The following is a 17,850-nucleotide window of genomic DNA, read 5'->3' as shown; positions in this document are numbered from 1 at the left end:
TTTATCTTCCTGTCAACAAAATATGCATGCAAATAGACTTAGATTATTTATGGAGCAACATCAAATTAAACTGCTTGAATAATGACTTAAAACTGGTTATCACCCTCCTGCATAATATCTGTTTAAACACACCACTTGCAACAAGCTTTGCTAATCAGAGGAGGAAACAAAAACACAGTATCACTAATTTTATGCATGCCATAGAGTGCTGTTCCCCTCCGAGCAGTGCAGTGCAGGAGAGGGATGCTGTCTTTACCAATATGTGCTCTTCAGCCTCTACACAGCCCTTTGGAGAGTCCTGTATAGGCCAAATCTCACACTATAGGGCTCAGACACATTTGAAAATCTTATGTAATCTTTCAGGCTCATTCTCTTGTTCCTGCCATGAGGTACAGAAATCTTGTATGGAGGCTGGGAGCTGCAGGAGCAGGGTCTATAGAAATCTATCCTTTCTACAAGCTTTATCCAGCTTTGGGATGGGAGGTCCAGGACAGCTGGGATTATTCAGTCACACCATGGAGCATTTCAAACATCCACAAACCACGTGGAGCATGGGAGGGTAGATGGGCAAAGGCTACCTGTCAGACTCTGGGACAGGCACCTCGTGGCCCATCTGAGCTAGCCAAGGAACAGCAACAGGTCTGTGTGGCTGGGATATCGTGGGAGGTGGTTCCCTCTTCACACCCACTACCTCTTGTTGCCTACACCACCTGTCCCACCAGCCATTGTGGTTCCTCAGCATCACATTTGGCAGAGCAGGGCTGGTTTGCAGCACCTCAGCAGCCCTCCAGAGCTTGGCATTAGGCTGCTTTCCCAAACCTCACATTTTGGGCTGGTCTTCCTGGCTCAGCCTCACCTGCTCGCATTAACTGAAGGCTATTAAAATCACCAAGTGCTTCAGAAATTGCTTTTGTCAGTAATAAAGCTGCATTCTGGCTGCCTTTCCTCTGGCCAGAGCTACAATGCAAGCTGCAAGGAGCCTCATCCTGACACCATGAAAGCCACCTCTATTCCTACCCGAATTTTCCTCTGCAAACACAGCGGTCACTTAAAAACCACAGCAACAAAACAAACCAAAGACTGCACCCACTGCCTGAGCGGCTGGGAGCTGCATGTGTGGTGCACCAGGGACACAGACTCTGAGCAAGGAGAGGCTGCTCAGTGCTTGTAGGGCAGTCCTCATCACACTGGAGCATGTGAGAATCTGACAGGAAATAAATTGGAGCTTCAGTCAACCTTTTAGAAGTGTTAGAAACTCCCTGGTGCAGGTCATTTAATTTGGTAAGAAAAGAAAAATAGAGGTGGATTATTTTTTTCCTGCCTTCCTGACTATTTTTTCCTCTTTGACTCACTCTGGTGGTGATGGAGTTGCTGATGCTATAGAGCAATTGTGGTGTCTCCAGTCCACAAAGAAGGAGGAAATTACCTCTTTTTCTGTGAGCTCCTGTTTTTCTGAACAGTTTAATGGTACTGAGTCTAGAATGTTGCCATTTACTCATAGAAGAAAGTGGCAAATTCTTCCCTGTTTTATCTGTTCTTCATCACAGCTACAGCTTTGGTTTGTGTCACTCCTGCACTCAAAATATTGCTCCAGTTGAAGGGCAGGTGATCCCTTGTAAAACTTATGCCTGTGGCCAGTGTGGATTAGGCAGGGCAGGCAGGTAAGGAGATGCAGAGCCCTCCTGTCCTTCTAAGGTCTTCTTCTGTCTTTACCTCATGCATGTTCCTACTGGAAAGAAGAGGAGGAAACCATCCCTCGTTTCCAAAACTCTCATTGCACAGGAAGAGCAATGAGAAACTGAAAAGATTTTTTTTTTCCATCAAATGGGAAAAGACTGAGGGAAGGAAAAATAGAGGTGCTTAGTGGATCCTACACAAACTCAGTTTTGCACCAGCAAACACCTATTTAGAATGGAAACATGTCCTACCCTCAGAGCCTGCCTTCTGTTCAGAGCAAATTTGCTTTCTCAACATTTCCTGACAAGATTATGGATTAACTGAACTTTAAAAGTGATTAATCAGCACAATACTGGCCATCAGCAAAGGCAGGAGTTGTTCCGAGGGCATTTCCTGACTGGCAGCTTCCCCTGAAACCCACCTAGGTGCACTGCTGCTTCTCACAATCCTCATGGATAGGTGAGAGTATTTCTAATAATACCTGCCTGCTCCTTGGGTATGTAACAGATGATTTGTCTCTAACAGCTACAAAATTTCACCTGCAGGTGTAAAATAAACCAATGCCAAACTCCTCTATTTGAGACAAGAGGTATTGATTGACAGCCTAGTTGCTAAACAGGCTGAAAAAAAAGAGATTATAACACTAAACCCACAGCAGTGGGAAAATCTTTGAGCTCTGAGGGTAGGTTTTACACATCCTTCTGAAAGTTGTGGGCAGAATGTTGGCACAGCAAGACTTTCTTAAATCAAATTATCCTATTTCTCTGAAGGCATAAATGACCTGGTCTGTACCCGTGTGTTGCAACCACATGGGGTGGGTGTGATCTTGGAAAAATCCCTATAGCCAAGGAAGTCCTGTGATGCCTGAGCCAGAGGACCCAGCTCCCTGCACCCCTGCAGCTGGAGGTGGCCCAGGTGACAACACTGGCCTGGAAAACAAATCAGCCCCGTGACAGGGCTGGGGAGCCTCTCACCTCTTGTGCTGTTGTTTGAGACTCACAGTAATGTCAGAGCTGTGCTTCTTGGAAACCATAGCAACCAGAGAGTTACTTTTAAAATAAAGAAGTGCTGGCTTTCTGGCAGAGGATGCAGCAGCTTCTGCAAGGTGTGAGCGTGCTGTCTTCCTGAGTCCCTGATCAAACCTGGGCCAGATTCAGCCTCTGCCCTGCTGCGGAGTAAAAACTCAGTACTGACAAGGCTACAGGAGGAGGCAATATCTGCTGGTGTTCAAAGGCAAATAAACATCCATTTGGCTGAATCCTGAGTTTCCTACTTTGAAAGATGGAAAAAATATGGTCAAACAGGGACTGTAAAGCCTGACTGGATAGAAATTCGGGACCCACTTTCTCCTCCCTGTTTGACAAGTTTCACCTTTTTACTGAACCATAATAGTAATAAATACTGTATTGTGTGCTCTCAATTTCATGGGCTTTTCACTGATACATTGTCATGCAGTTTCTCATCCTTTAACGGAAAGTCTGAGTGGAGCATTGGGACTCTCCCTAGAGTTAGAGTTGACAGCTCAGAGTTCTCACTCATCACAGCTGAAGGCATTAATAAAAGCTATTTTGCTCATGCACATGAAGTTAAATCTGGGCTTAATGGCTTTTTTTCCCTGCCACAAGAAGGAAAAAAAATTAAACAGTATATTCTGAAACTACTTAAAATTCAAACAAATAACTGAATCTAGAAAGCCAAAGGAGAAAGTTTTTACTAAAATGCACTCAAGCCTCTGAGCAGGACTTCAGACACGTAGAAATGCTATGAAGGAGTTTTTCTCTGGAGCAGACTATTGTGTTATGTGCAAATTGTACTGAAACAATTCATTGCTGCATTGTTAGAAGCACTTAAAACACAAAATGGAGCAGAAACAGATTTCTTTACCCTCTTTGTGGGCGGTAGGGAGCTTTTAGATCAATTGTTATGTAAATCTACCTCTAGATTCCACTTAGGTTAAAAACTATTCTCCAGTCACTTAAAATCACAGTCTCTAAAGTGGTTGTTGCATGAAACTTAATTTTCCAGAGATGTCAATATGTTGTTTTGCATTTTAAAATGTAGCTGGGAGCCCCATTCCCCTTTCAGAAGACATGTAGGGGACAAATGCATAAATCAAGTGCACCAGAGAACTGAGCTTACCCTGAGCAGACACCCCAGCCAGGTCCACCAGAAAATCCCACCTGAAATAAGGGCTGGTGTTCTTCAGGGATGTCACCCGTCTAAGAGCAAAGCTTTCAGCAGGCTGAAACAGGTGGACTGAGATGTATCAGAGCAATGGATCAGATGACCCTGGGACATGATTCCTGGTTTTATGGCAAGGCGCTAGCTCAGAGCAGTACCCCAAACCAGAGGCCAGGAACAGCTGGCTGCTATGGTGAAGACTGCCATGAGTTCTGAAATTAGCCACTTCCATCTGCCAGTTCCCTCAGGATGGATGCATCTCTTCATGTCCCATGGACTTGAGCACCTTTAGTTTTCCTCAGATGTTCTTGAACCTGATCTTTCTTCCTTCTCCCAGTCCCTCACTTGCCTTCTATGGCTTGGGCAGCGTGGCTGGAGCCCTTGCTCATGAGGCAAAAAGTCATTGAATTCCTCAGCCTTCTCCACATCCTATATACCACACCATCCTCCTCTTTCTTACAGCACTTGGTCTAAAATGAAACATCAAACACTTCATAGCTCAAAACTGCAGAGGTTTGCACTTCTTAGAAGGGGAATTTACATGAACTTTTGTTTCCCGCTCCCTCATCTAAGACCACAAGCTGTTATCTGCTTCTTTACCTCTCCAGAGCAAAGCCAATGTTTCTGTAAGACCAGCACTGTAAAACTGCTCCTGGATTTATGGAACCAGACAACCAGCACACGGCTGATCTAAACACACCATTTTACATCAGGCAGATGGGTTTCACTGTCAGCAACACACCTTCCCAGCCAGTGTGCAAGTACATAGGTAAAATGTGTAAGGATGTTGTTAGTCAGGACACACAATGCATGTGACAAACAGCACGTATGGTGCAGAGCCCTTCCCTGAGGGAACTGGGTTTGCCTGGCTGCAAACACAGCCATCCTGTGCTCACTGAAACCTGAGTGAAGAGCAGCAACACTCAGCAAACACCAGAAGCTGGCAAGCATCAATACCACCCCAACCCCGTCATGTGCAGGGGATCAGTGCTGGGGACTTGGGGACACCGATCACAGCCTGGGAGCTGCTGTATGACACAGCACACACCACAGAGAGCAGTGGGATGGCAGGCAGGATAATGCAGGATAATAGCTGTGGAGTGAGAAATCATAATAGCTCAGCCTACGCAGAGGTTAGATTCCAGGAGGGTCATTATCTCAGCTCTGATGTCTGGGTGTCAGAGCTCCTATGCCTGTTTTATTGGTTAAGTACATGGCTTTATTGCTGTTTATAGGAGTATCCCTGCATTCTGAGCAGCAAGGGAGCACATTAGCGGGGAAGTTCTGAGCTTGCACCAGCTGCTGTGGGAGTATCCAGACCCCAACCCAGCCTCAGTGAGAAGACTGGTAAGTGTGTAAAGCAGGCTGCCTCAAATCTGAGATCCCTGGCTGATGTGTAAAAGCAACTCAAAACACATTTTCTTCTTGATGAAAACATTCTTAACAGGGAAGAGGGAGTAAAATGAAGAAGGGGCAAAACCATCCCTTTTCTATGCCACATTTGGGATGCTTCCACTATCTCACTTCCAGTTTTGTGAATATTTCTGCACACAGCCACTTTCTACAGTAAGCACCACCACTCATTAGTGATACCCTTTCTAGTACTTCCAAGGGAGCCTTGCAGGGGCTGGCCATTGCAGCAGGGTCTTAGGCAGAGTTCAGCAGCATCTCCAGGTGTCTGGGTGATGGGGAACCCCTTCCCAGCATCCCAAACCATGGGCCTTAAACCTCATTATCCTAAGTCCTCAGCTCTTTTTAGAGCACATAAAGGGGTGATGACTATGCCAGTCCACACTTGCCCTTATGCCCTTTTCCCCACCTTGAAAAGGAATGGCATGGCACTGACTGTCTTTCTGTGGCACTTTGGGAGCTGCTGAGGAAGACATTGTTATTATTTTTTCTCTCTGACTAATTAAAGCAAAACAAAATATTTGGGCTCAGGCTGCTCTGCTAAACACTCTGTCCTAGTTCTCTCAAAGGAATAGCATCCCTAGGGTAGTCACTGTACATTAAGAACTTTCAAAAAAGAAGGCCAGTGTCACACCTGATTATCATTGCAGAGTCCATGTGTTGTGGGAAGTCCGGAGGGTGATGAACCACAGTGTCTGCCTGTGCTGGTAGGTTGGGCAGAGGAAGGCTGTGACATTCCACTGCTCCCACAGCCAGCTCTGCTCCCAGCCCTGTCACCCCATGGGCAGGTGGAAGCCCTGGGTCATGGGACTGTAACTCATCTGTGGTGGCTGTGCTGATGCTGCCCTGGGAGCCCCAGAGCAGCTGGGCTGTCACAGCCTGGCTTCTGGGAGGATGGCACCATCTGCTGCAGAACACCTGGGTGCCAGGACAGAGTCTGGCCCACAGCAAAGGGCACTGGAAGGGAATCAGCTGCCTTTGGGGAGATTTATGTTAGCAGGACACCTGGGTCCTCCCAGTAGCAGGAGACATCCAGCTGTCACTCATGGAAGTCCACAGACACCTGGACTTCACCTGAAATAAGCTCAAAATCTGTCCCAGGTGCATTCAGCAAAGACAACAAGAGGCAAGTAGATTAAAAAGTCCTCAAACCCTAACCCTGAGGTACCAGAGAGGCTGTGTGTCTTGGTTTGAAAGATAAGTATCTGCCAAGGAAGGCAGGAACCTCCATTGGAATGGAAAAAAATATGACCCCCTTCCCTCCAAATTATTATAACCTTGAAATTAAGGGGCTTTCAGGCAAAGATATGAGATAGTGTATATGTAAAACAAGGCAAAGCAGCACCACCAGCAGCGCCGGCAGCCGCAGCGAGCAGAACACAGCCCCAGCCCCAGCTCCCCTTGGCTGCAGTTCCGGGCACGGCCAGCAGGGGCGCTGCTGGCTCCCGGCCGGGCGGGCTGCGATGGTTCCCCCGCGCCTGCAGGGGGCGCTGTGCCGCGAGCTCGGCCGCGTCTCCCTCACGCGGTGATGGCGGCCGGGCCGGATGGAGAAATGGCTGCGGCAGGAACCTCGGAGCGGAGCTGGGACAGCAGAGACGGGCACACCCCGGGGCAGGGCGGTAAACAAAACGTAGCAGAAACTCCGCAGCTGTAGCAGCAGCCATGGGGTGTCCTGTCGGGCAGGGTGTGGGGTTACTGTGCAGTGAAACACCCGGAGCAGTGGCAGAGGAACGGCGGGGCTGGGCAGCGGCAGCCCGGCTCCTGAACACGGCCGGGAGAGGCTCCCTCAGAGCGGGAAGGGGCTCGGGGTCCCGGGCGTTCCCTGAGGCACCTGAGTAGATGGTGAGGGTCCCTTCCAGTGAGATCGGGTGTTAATAAGGCCCCAGTTCAATGGCTGCTCCCACAAGTAGAGCTTCACTCACGGCAGAAGAAGACAGCAGAAGACGGAATCCCATCTTGCAGGTGAATTCTCCCCAGAGCGACCGCAGCCTGTCTCCCCTCCAATGTCAAGAGCGAGAAAGTGAGGAGCTGCCCTTTCCCCTTCCCCCCAGCCCAAATCTCATGGCATCTCTGCCCTTCCCAAGAGAATGCCCCTCAGCCAGCTGCACTTCTCTCCCTTCTCCTTGGCTATATCTTTTGTCTTTCTTAAGTACCGGTCCTATTTGTCTCAGCAACAAATACAAGAAAATTCCCCGAAAGAAAGAAACAAAAGGAAAAATCCTAATCCCCAGCACTGTGGGAGCTGATACATGGGATACTTTGCCCATTTTTGCAGGGTATCACTGTGCAGTCCTTGGCAGCCACACAGCATCCCACTGGATCTGTATGCGCTCACACCACAGCAGTGGGTGCCCAGCAGTCCCCAGTTCACAGCATCCCCTGTGCCACCTGCGCAACAGCTCTGAGGAGAAGAAAAAAATAAATGAGTGGGAAAGAACAACATACAATAGCTGTAGTTTTGCTTTGCATTAATGCTTGTTTGTCAAGTAAAATTGCCTTCTCCTGGGGCTTAGAGTCCTGAAATATTGGGATATTTAACGGCCTGCTTTTCAGTTTTCTTCTGCTTCTTAAAACAACCTGGGACCATTCTGGAGATTGTTCTGTTCCCCCTGCAGCACCATTGCTCTAATGATGCCTTTACAGCCTTAGCGGATGTCCTTGGTACACCCTGCTGGTAGAAATTTGTTGCAGGACAATGTTTAGACTGATAAAATTGCTTGTGGGGGACGAGAAGTTCAATGCAAGGGGGTGCAATTCATAGAGCTCCGTGTGAGCTGTGTTTGCATTCACACATTCTGCACACAGAGAAAAATGAACCATTAGGAATAATTGTAATTCACTTGGCTATTTTCGTTCCCATTTCATTAAGAAAAAGTTACAGGACCATACATCATCTGTGGGATGTGTATTATAGACCAGCATGAAAATCCCTCTGTGTTCCAGTGCAGTTTCACCAGCAGTTTCCTATAACTCTGCTCATGCTGCAGAACATACACAAGCTATGAATGAGCCCAACTCTTCCCTATGAAACCCTGCTCCAGACTGACCTCCTCCCTATGCTGAGGAGGAGGTGACACACCCAGCAAACAGCAGTCCCTGCCCAAGTAGCTCAAGGCTTGGGTCCTTCACTGAGGAACACTGCTGCAGAAGAAGGTTTAGGTTTCCATGTAGAAAAGCTCTTGCATGCACAGAGAAGGTGCAGAGCCAGCTTGACTAATGCAGTGCTGGAAGTTGTGTGTGGATCCTTTACAGAGAAATTAAATGCTCAGGTCCTTTCAGTGCCCTTCAGGAGCTACTTACTCATTATATGACTGTCACAGAGGTTTTGCAATACATCACACAGCACTAACAATCATCAAGCTACTTAACCATGGAAAATTGCTTTAATGTTATCTCAATGCGTTAATGAATGATTCATTAATTAATTTCAATTATTGAACACTGGCCTTACTTTCCTGCTAGGCTAGAATGACTCCATGCCAAATCCAAGCAGGATAATGGTGTTTAAGCCAGCTCTGAAATCGTGGTGGTCATGAGGATCCCAGTGCCAGGGGTGGCAGCAGCCACCACTTAACTTGCTGCAATGAGGCTGAGCAAGGATGAAATCAGGAGGCTGTTCTAAGCTGGAAAGATCTTTGTGGTAAGAAGGAGCATGTCCCTTTACAGATCCAAACCATCACTGCATTTCACCCAGAGGAGACCTTTAGCCTTGAAGCTGTTTTGAACTTATCCTTGGCAATCCCAGAAATAATAAAAGCAGAATCGCAGGCATATCTGGCCATGCTGCTCATCCACATGCTGATGCCTTGGCCACAGACAGAGGAGAACCTGTTTCTGATGCATAGCCATAGTACTTTTTAATTTTCCAGGGCAGTCAGTAAAATCTGGGAAGCTTTTACATCCCTTCTTTCTGCAAAGAGTACTAGATTATTGATTGTATGCTAAACAAAAGCAATCCATTTGGATTGTTTATGAAGGGGCTACTAATGTAGTAAATGACTTGATTCAGGAATAAATTCACTGTAGTGTCAATCACTTAAGTGGCCAGTAAGCCAATGATACCCACCAGGCAATGGTTAGAAATTCCAGGTGTTTTAAGCATAGCAGCCGTACAACTGCAAACAACAGCTGAGGGGTGACTGGTAACACACAGGGAAGAGTTGGGTTGAAAGTTTCCATGTTGAAGACAGTGTCCAATGCCTGGAAGCTGAAGCTGTGTGCATTTAGACTTAAAACAAGCAAATGTCACTAGACACTTGGTTTATTTTTGACCCTGAGAAGGTCAAAACAAGAGGTGAAATGAAGGGACTGAGATGTCCTGACTGAGCTCAGACTTTTTTCCTCTGGTATACTGGGAGACTCATGATGCAGAGCCTACCATAAAAGCTTGATCTCACCACATTGGAGGAAGAAAGCTCAGTGCACCCAGCTCTGCCCTGCAGCAGCCTGACTCCCTGGGGAAGCAAAGTGTCTGGAAGTCACTGAAACTTCAAAAAGTCATGGATGATAACCTTAATCCAGAGCCAGGAGGAACTGCAGCACTGGTTTTAATGGAAGCAGAATTAGATCATCCCCAGCTACTACAGAAGACCTTCCCCAATAATTGTTACTGTAATGCAAATCTCTGTGGCACCAACCACCAGTAAATTGTTAACCATTGCCATACAAGAATTCATTAAAACAGAAAAGTCCTGCAAGGGAAGAAGAATCCTTCCCCCGCCTCCAATACAGAGCAGTAAATGAGGAGGTGAGAGTTGAAAGAACTCACCTTCGGTCTCTCTGAGCATCACAGCAAACCAGCACATTCTCAGCTCTATCCCCTGCCTCAGAAAGGAACCAGCCCCTCTCCTCAGGGCCAGGCTGACAAAACACAAGGCACCTTATTAAAAAGGGAAGAATAGCTCCTAGCCAATAACACCTCCCATCCCTTTTTAAATGCCTGGAGGATCAGGTGTGGCACTGAAGCAATTCAGATGGGAGGGAAAATAAAGAAACTCACAACTATGAGGTGCTGAGGATCAGCCAATTATACATTCAGGACTCTGTGTTAATTAGAGGCTTTTTGAGAGGAGAGTCGAAGGACTTTGCAGACACAGATGGAAACAGATTTTAACAAGCAGTGATAAGTCCCAGTGTTGGGGAGGCATGTCCAGTTTATACAGGGGAGACTCCAGCTGAGGCTATGCTACACCAGCAGCCACCCACCACTAACCAAGTGCAATCCAGAGGTCAGTCCAATTGATTTTTGGGGGAGTATTATGATATTAAAATGAATAACGATGTAGGCACTGGTAAAGGATCTTTCCCTACATAATAGTCATAGCTTTTTATTAGAGCCCAAAAGCACCTGGGTCATCTGGTCACTCAGATGCTTTCCCAGTGGCTCAGGGAGGAAGAATTGATTTTTTTCTTAATGACTATGTGTAACGTGGCAGTTTTATGCACTGTAGGCAGAGACTATGGCTGTTTAAGAAGGTCTTATAGTAGCTCACAACTGCAGAAGGTTTTTTTCCTAGGCAGAGGGGAGTGCAGAGCAGAGACTGGAACAAGTCACAATTAATTTTCTTGTTCTTTACATATTGCTATGGTCATCTCCTTTCCTGCTTAATTCAGGGAAGCTCAGAACATGGATGTGGATTTGTTTACAAGCATCAAAATGATTCCTTTAATTGTTACATGCACCTTCTGAAAAAGGGCACATGAAAGTCATTTAAGAATTTAAAAAAAATCTAAGAGACTGAGCAAGCTATTTTAGTTTATCCCCAAATGAGCACTAACTTTGAGGTAATTCTTGCAGTTTATTGCACTAACCAAGAAAACCAGGTCATATAAAATGAAAGAGCCCATATTACCTGTGAAGCAAAAGTGCCTTCTCAGCAGAGACTTGTTCACTCTCTTGTCCTAGACCATTATTTCACTTCCCCGAGATGTGCTTTGTGAGGAATACTACAGGGACCAGACATCACTTTTGGTGAACTGTACTGCATGGGGCTGTGCATCAGAAACAAGGACTGCAAGCCTGGAGATGTGACAGAGGTAACATCCCCCTGACCCTAAACAGGTGTGCAGCATGGAGAGAAGTGCTCCTAAGAAGCACCAGAGGGAAAAAAATGCCCAAAAACCACAGGCACGGAAGATGGAATCCCAGAGCCCAACAACTGCTGCCCACCTGCCAATGCCTCAGCAGCTTGTTTGTACAGTGACACTTCAGCAATAAATGGACGTGATTTTTGACACAATAAACTCCAGAGACCTGAGCAGGAGCTTCCAAACTCCCGGGGACCACAAGTGTGACTGCTCTAAGTAATAAACCTTGGAAAGGCCAAGCGCCAGTGTGATGCTCAGGACATTGCTCCAAGGCTGAGCATGTCTGCAGCATCTCCTGTAGCAGCTGGGGTCAGACTGGCTGGGTTTTGCCACGCTGTTTTCCTTAGGACTCCATGCAGCACATCCAGCTCCACCAGCCAGCATTACAGGTCTTGAGGGGTTACACGTGACACTTGGGGAATCAGAGCATCAGCACCCACAGGCATGAGCTGGGGCCTGTCTTGAATTTAAGTCACTTTGTGAAAATGTAATTTTCAGTATTTCATTAGGACTTCTCCCATCTGTTAAGCATCATCCCAGAGAATTTGGTGACACTCTAAATGAAGCTGTGAAGAGATGCGTTTGTTTTAGATGTAATTGGACAGCTGTTTTATTATGAGTTAATGAACTATGATGATTAAAAATAATTCAGTTTTAGCAAACCATATATTAACAATTACTCTGGACTAAAATCACAGCTAAGCAAGTGCTAGACAACTTTCATGACAATGATAGGAAGCAGAAGATGAAAGGGAAAACCAGTGAGGTGCTACAGGACAAGAGATGTCTCGAGGCCAGGCTCCCTGCATCAGGCATGGATTTCCTGGGCTGCCCCACAGGAGCCACTCCACACCACCACCATCTCCTCTGGCCCAAAGGCCCTTTTTGCCCAAATCAGTCATCAGGGTCTTTTCATGCTCTTCTATTCTTCCCAGACCCTCTTCATGCTCACGTCCTCCCTCTCACCTGGCCACAGCATCCCAAGAAGTGCTGGTGGAAGGGAGAGGGGACAGTGATGGCAGCAGGCTCAAAGATGATTGAGACAGAGAGATAACTGACAGGTTTGTAGTTGCAAAACATATTTCAGACTGCTTTCCCCCCTACTCTGGGTCACTTTGGCCAAGGCTGTTTGCCCTGGAGGCCTTACACAGAATGTGATGCTCCCTGATGTGAGGAGACCTGAGCACCAGCAGCACCATGAAAAGCTGATCCTGAGGTGGGAGTCCTGCATTTGTCCTTTCCACACTTTGAGGTTAAAAGAGATTTTTGTATATGAGCTGGGCCTGATGCCAAAGACCAGAAGCCACAAAAAGCAGTTAGTTTCCTTATGGGGTTCCCAGTTTGCATGAGCAGTTTTTAAGTAGTGGAGTCTTTGCTCTGAGAGTTTCAGTGAAAAAGCTCTTAAGAGTTAAAGGAAGACAGGTCCATATGCCACATGTGCAAATCACTTATCTCCTTATGTTAAAATAAATCAAATAATTCCAGATCATTGTGACTTCCCAACAGCTGCCTTCTGACCTTTCTTCACTTCAGCCCTCCATTTGGCATTCTTTTCTGCATTCACCCTCAGCAGAGTCTGATCCTTCTTCACAGCCTGGAAACGATTTGGTGGAAATCATTGCATGCACGCATTTGCCACCACTAAATTTCCCCACATCTGCACCACTTCCTTTGACACCTCACTGTCCTTTTTGATATTTTGCAGTGATGGAAGTTAATCTGTTTCCTTGTTATACCACATTTTCAGCATTTGCAGTTCTGATTAGCAGGAGAATTAGCCTGTAAATTGTTTACAGGTGCACTGGGACTTGCAAGTCAAACTGGAGACCCAGCAGTGGGGTGGGATAGGGAGAAGATCACAGCTCTTAGTGACCATGGTGACATCCAGGCCAGGCAGGCAGGACCACAGGAGCCTCATGGCTGACAGATGTCAGGCAGAATGAGGTTCCATTGACACTGTCTGAGCTATTCCATTACTGTTGGCCCAGCCTCCTGTTGAGACACTGTCATATAGAGAGCATTGCACTGCACAGGTTTATGGCAGCATGGGTCAGGAGCAACACATTAATCAGCAGGTTGTGCTTTCCAATGCCAGTGTCTCCTCTGGAGAAGGGATGATACAGATCTTGTGCATACATTGCTCGTGTGCATATTCTCAAACCTATCTGTCACCCAGGTGTTTATTTCCAAAGAACATACATAGACCATACATTAAGTGAACCAGTTCCCCCAGAAACAATACTCACTTCTTTGCCTGTGATGATCATAGTCACCCAGCCCAGCACAGTCATTGCAATCATGATGTAGCAAACCTTTATCCTGGCAATGTTCCTTGCAGTGTCAAGGACCTCAGACCTGTGAGGGACAGAGCAGACTTTCCATTCTGCAGCAGCATGTGTGAAATGGGATCATGGGGAGATGGGTAATGAATTCTCAAGTCTTGCAGCTACTTCCTGTCAATGTACAATGGCATTCAGCCTTCTCTTTCTGCAGCTGCTTAAAGGAGAACTGTAAAAATTAACCTGTAGGGAAAAGATTTAGGTTAAAATTCATCAGTAAGAACAGGATTAAAACCTCCTGCTCTCCTGTATTCTTTTATTGTGTGAGAGAGTGAACGCCTGTAAAATGACAGGGATGGGAAAGTCTTTCCACTATAATAACGAAGGGGTGACCTTTGGGTGCTGTGCAGCACCGTGAGACACTGGGGCCATGCCACAAGAGCCAGGCAATGCCACCCTCAGGGAATTAAAAGCCTGTCACAGCACAGCCTCTGCCAGGCATCAGCCCCACAAGCATCTGCCTGTGGTGGGAGGCTGACTGGGTCAGAGCACACAACTGCACCATCCAGGAGTTTTCTTCCCAAGCAGCTGAACAGCCCCATCCATCACTGGAAAATGTCCACCACCTTCCATGAGTAACTCCTGGCATAAAACCAACAATTCATGTTTGCAAGAAACTGCAGCATGGCAATGAGCCATCCCTGAAATTATATCCAGCCATGGATTTACTCATACCTGCAAGGGGAAGGACAGTTGGAGGAGAACCGAGGATGTCACAAGTCAGAAGCATTAGGGCTCCAAAACTGAGTGACAATCCTTTAACAAAATATCCCAAGAAGGAGAAACTACAGCTCATACAGGAGGAACTCATTGCACAAGTCTGTCACCAAAGCTGTATGTAGCCCCAGCTTCTAATTAAAGTTTATGCAGCATTATTAACCACTAATCAATAAAACCTAGAAAAGCATGTAAAAACCCAGATTGAATGATATCTTATCATGGTGGCTTCTGACTTTCAAAGCCACTTGTCTTGCAAAAGACACTTCAGCTTAGTCTGAAATTTGTGATAACTAAAATAAACAAATCCAGTTTAGCTCACAGGGAATGACAAAAAGCTACAAGAGTTAGAATTATTTACAGCTATTTTTGGACACCAGCATGGGGAAGGCACTAACCCCCACAAGAGCACAGTTCTGGTTAATGCAGACTGGGGTCTCAATCTGTGTGTTCACAGCCAAAAGAATCATTCTGACAGGTCCACTTAAGATATGTGCCTGGGAATGTCCTCCTCCTTTTTAAAGCATCCTGACCATACTAGCACCTTTTTATCAAAATTTGTAGGCCTTCTGTCATTCCTGAAAGCTTCTTTACCTGTAAGAGATTTTGTAAAAAGCAATGAGCTAAGCTTCAAAAAGGGAAAAGAGCTGTTGGTACAGAGGGAAAAGAATTGAAAGTTTAAAATTACACTTTTCTATTCTGTGGAAACTAAATGTGCTTTCTAACATCAAAAAGACTCAGCAGCTGGTGGAATGTGCTTTGTTACATTGGCAGCTTATTTAATTTGACTTTCTTCCCTTTAATTTTGGTAGTTTAAAACTAAAAGTCTCGTCTAAACTTCCTGATTAAGAGGGCAAATGGTGTGGGGTTGAAGTCCCCAAGCCCACAGCAACATCTCACCCTGTGAGCATCATGCTTTTAAATGGCCCAACTAGTGAGTTAAGCAAACTGCCGGCAGCACAAGTAGCTAACTCCTCAACAGCTTCTCCTGAAATCACTGATGGAGAGATGACGTCTGCTAAAATGCAGCCTGGTGGGAGACTGGCAGTTGTTCTCATGCAAGCTGGGTACCACATTACTGCACTCTAATGATGATACATTGCACCCCATCAGGCTAGCAGGGTGATGCCATTTGCATGCTGTCACCCACAGCACAGTGAGAAAAGGACTCTGGCTCCTCTTGATGGAAACAAGCCCAATAACAGGCAACAACAAGGACAGTGGCAGAGAGACCCTGAAAAACACAGTAAGCAATGGCTAGCTCAAACCCTGCCTTTTGCAGTAAACACTTGTGCAAGTGGTCTTTGCAAGGCAGCTGAGGTAGGTGCACCCAAGAAGCCACACTACAATGCCCTGTGCTTGCAAATGTGGGACTTGGGTTGGAAAATGTCCAATTATAACCAGGATAGGCAGGAAGAGATGGACATTAAGATGTCTCCAGTCTCAGCATCCTCACTCCCTGCCTGTTGCTGGATTGCTGATACTCAGTTGAAAGGAAATCACTGTTGCTACAGAACAGGGCATGGAGAGCATCTCTTCCTGCCTGTGTTGAGATGGTGAAATTATAGTAAGTGCCTTGGCCCCAGACCTGCTCATGGATGCCAGGACTTGTAAGTGGCTGAAAAATCCCAGTTGTAAATCTTGACCCAGGTAAATTTAGTCTCCTGCTTCTCCTATTGCTCTCACAAAGTGCAGTGAGACCAGGAGAGCTACATCAGCAAGTGCCAGAATCAAATCTGCAGCAAGCAGTACACATGCTAAAAGCACATACTCCATCCCAAGGAAGGCAAGACCAAAGCCCCATGCTGGACACCCCCAGCCATCCCACAGGAGCACAGGCAGGCTCATGCAGCCCAACTTTCCTAGGGTGAGGGGTCTGCAAAGGCACAGCCAAGAAAGTAGTGGTGCAGGCTAAGAAGAGAAAATGTGTCCATACCAGGACACTTGTTCATCTGGGAGCAGCCCATGCCTGCTCCCTGCCTCATAATCCAGGCCACTGTCTGGCACAAGCACACACAGCTGTGGCTGTAACCTGGCAAGGAGCAGAGCAAGAAGCAGAGGGGGGTAAGTCCTTCACTTGCACCAGCCCTGCACATGCAGGGACATGCATAGATCCTCCTCTGGAGACCTGGCAGCTGAGTGAGAGGAGGAACATTTATTTGTTTTAGTTGACATATTCCCTGACATGAAGTATCAGTTGGTATTTGCTGCCATAGAAGAACAGCTATATAATAGAAAAAGCTTTACCACTGTGCACTGTGCTGGTCAGAGCTCTGGGTGTGCTCCCTGCCCCAGGAGACAAAGCACTGCAGTAACTCGGCCATGGCTGAGAATGAGGGTCATTTTCTCACTCTTTACCTCCGTGCTGCAGCACGACCAAAGGCTTTCTACCCACCTGGATCATCCGTCTGCAAAGCCATGTGCTGGGCATTCTTTGCTCTGCTGCCAGCACTTCTGGTGGAGCACAGGAATGGCCCAGCCAACCACTGCCACAGCCCAGGGCTGTGCCCCAGCAGCCTCCCCAGCATCCTGCCCTGGACCACCACTACTCCACCAGCCTGGGCCGGAGCCCAGGAGGCTGCTTCTAGGACTTATTAAAGTAAAAATAGCCCTTCCTCTAAGAAGGGAGTAGCATGCACTTCCACTCTAATTGACAAGAGGTTTTGCTTACATCGTGATGACGAGTTAAATGTATCACCTGTGTTTACCAAAATGACACACCTTGGGAGCTGGGCGGGCAGAAATCACCACTGTGGCATCTCACGCCCAACCCTGACTCTGCCCCAGGCTCCCCATCCCAAGAAGCTGCTCAGGAGAACCGTGGTTATGTACATTATTTTCTCAGTCCTTGCTATGGAAGAACTAAAATAAGATAGTGCTCTGTATTTCCCCAAAGACAGGCCTAGTGAGTGCTAATTATCACAGCTGGTTAAGCTGTTAGAGTTCTTAATTGTTCTCAGCTACAAAATAATCTTGCAAATCAGTTGCTTTAAACAGATTTTCTGAAAAGGAGCAGTGTTTACTGCATCTCAGAATAAATGTGGTTTGGTGGCAGGAAAATAAAGTTGATGTCTGTACCTATAAATGCAGTATAGGGAGTCCATCTCACATGCAGACTGGAAACTTTCCTAGCAAAGAAATGTACTTCAGATATGCTTCAGGTTTAAAACAGTAAAATACGAAATTATAACAAAAAACCTCAGCTGATGTAGTATTTGTCAGTCAGTAAAATTGTCATTGAAATGTAGTGATACCTATAAAGTATTTGCCCTCCACAAAGTCTGGCTAGTGCTGAATGTTTTCCATAACACCACCTGTTCTGACCAGAGAAAGAACCACAACCAATACTATTTTATCACTTTGACATTTCTCCTGCATTTTGCATAAAATTCTTCCTCATGGGTCAGGAAATGGAAATGCAAAACACTTGTTTCATTTG

General features: G+C 46.4%; 1 protein-coding gene and 4 long non-coding RNA genes across 5 annotated transcripts in view; 3 read left to right on the top strand and 2 right to left on the bottom strand.

Moving 5' to 3' along the window:
- LOC137482450 (uncharacterized) overlaps positions 1-17,850 on the top strand; it is a 63,167-nt gene that overhangs the window by 6,262 nt on the left and 39,055 nt on the right. The window lies entirely within an intron of this gene.
- Positions 6,829-7,869, top strand: LOC137482448 (uncharacterized). The gene is made up of 2 exons (XR_011004069.1): positions 6,829-7,230; positions 7,544-7,869. It is a non-coding gene; the product is annotated as an uncharacterized lncRNA (long non-coding RNA).
- On the bottom strand, positions 8,630-10,159 carry LOC137482447 (uncharacterized). The gene is made up of 3 exons (XR_011004068.1): positions 10,037-10,159; positions 9,305-9,481; positions 8,630-9,174 (listed from the first exon to the last, which is right to left on the bottom strand). It is a non-coding gene; the product is annotated as an uncharacterized lncRNA (long non-coding RNA).
- Positions 10,532-13,984, top strand: LOC137482446 (uncharacterized). The gene is made up of 2 exons (XR_011004067.1): positions 10,532-12,121; positions 12,540-13,984. It is a non-coding gene; the product is annotated as an uncharacterized lncRNA (long non-coding RNA).
- On the bottom strand, positions 12,815-17,307 carry LOC137482445 (protein FAM162B-like). The gene is made up of 4 exons (XM_068204747.1): positions 16,807-17,307; positions 14,897-15,005; positions 13,602-13,707; positions 12,815-12,949 (listed from the first exon to the last, which is right to left on the bottom strand). The coding sequence occupies exons 1-4, from the start codon at positions 16,937-16,939 to the stop codon at positions 12,842-12,844; spliced, it is 456 nt and encodes a 151-aa protein (XP_068060848.1). The 5' UTR covers positions 16,940-17,307; the 3' UTR covers positions 12,815-12,841.

Source organism: Anomalospiza imberbis, chromosome 14 (genome assembly GCF_031753505.1).
Source record: "Anomalospiza imberbis isolate Cuckoo-Finch-1a 21T00152 chromosome 14, ASM3175350v1, whole genome shotgun sequence".
Lineage (NCBI taxonomy): Eukaryota > Metazoa > Chordata > Aves > Passeriformes > Viduidae > Anomalospiza > Anomalospiza imberbis.
Note: the sequence above shows the minus strand (reverse complement) of the source record. Positions and strands in the feature narration are given on the sequence as shown.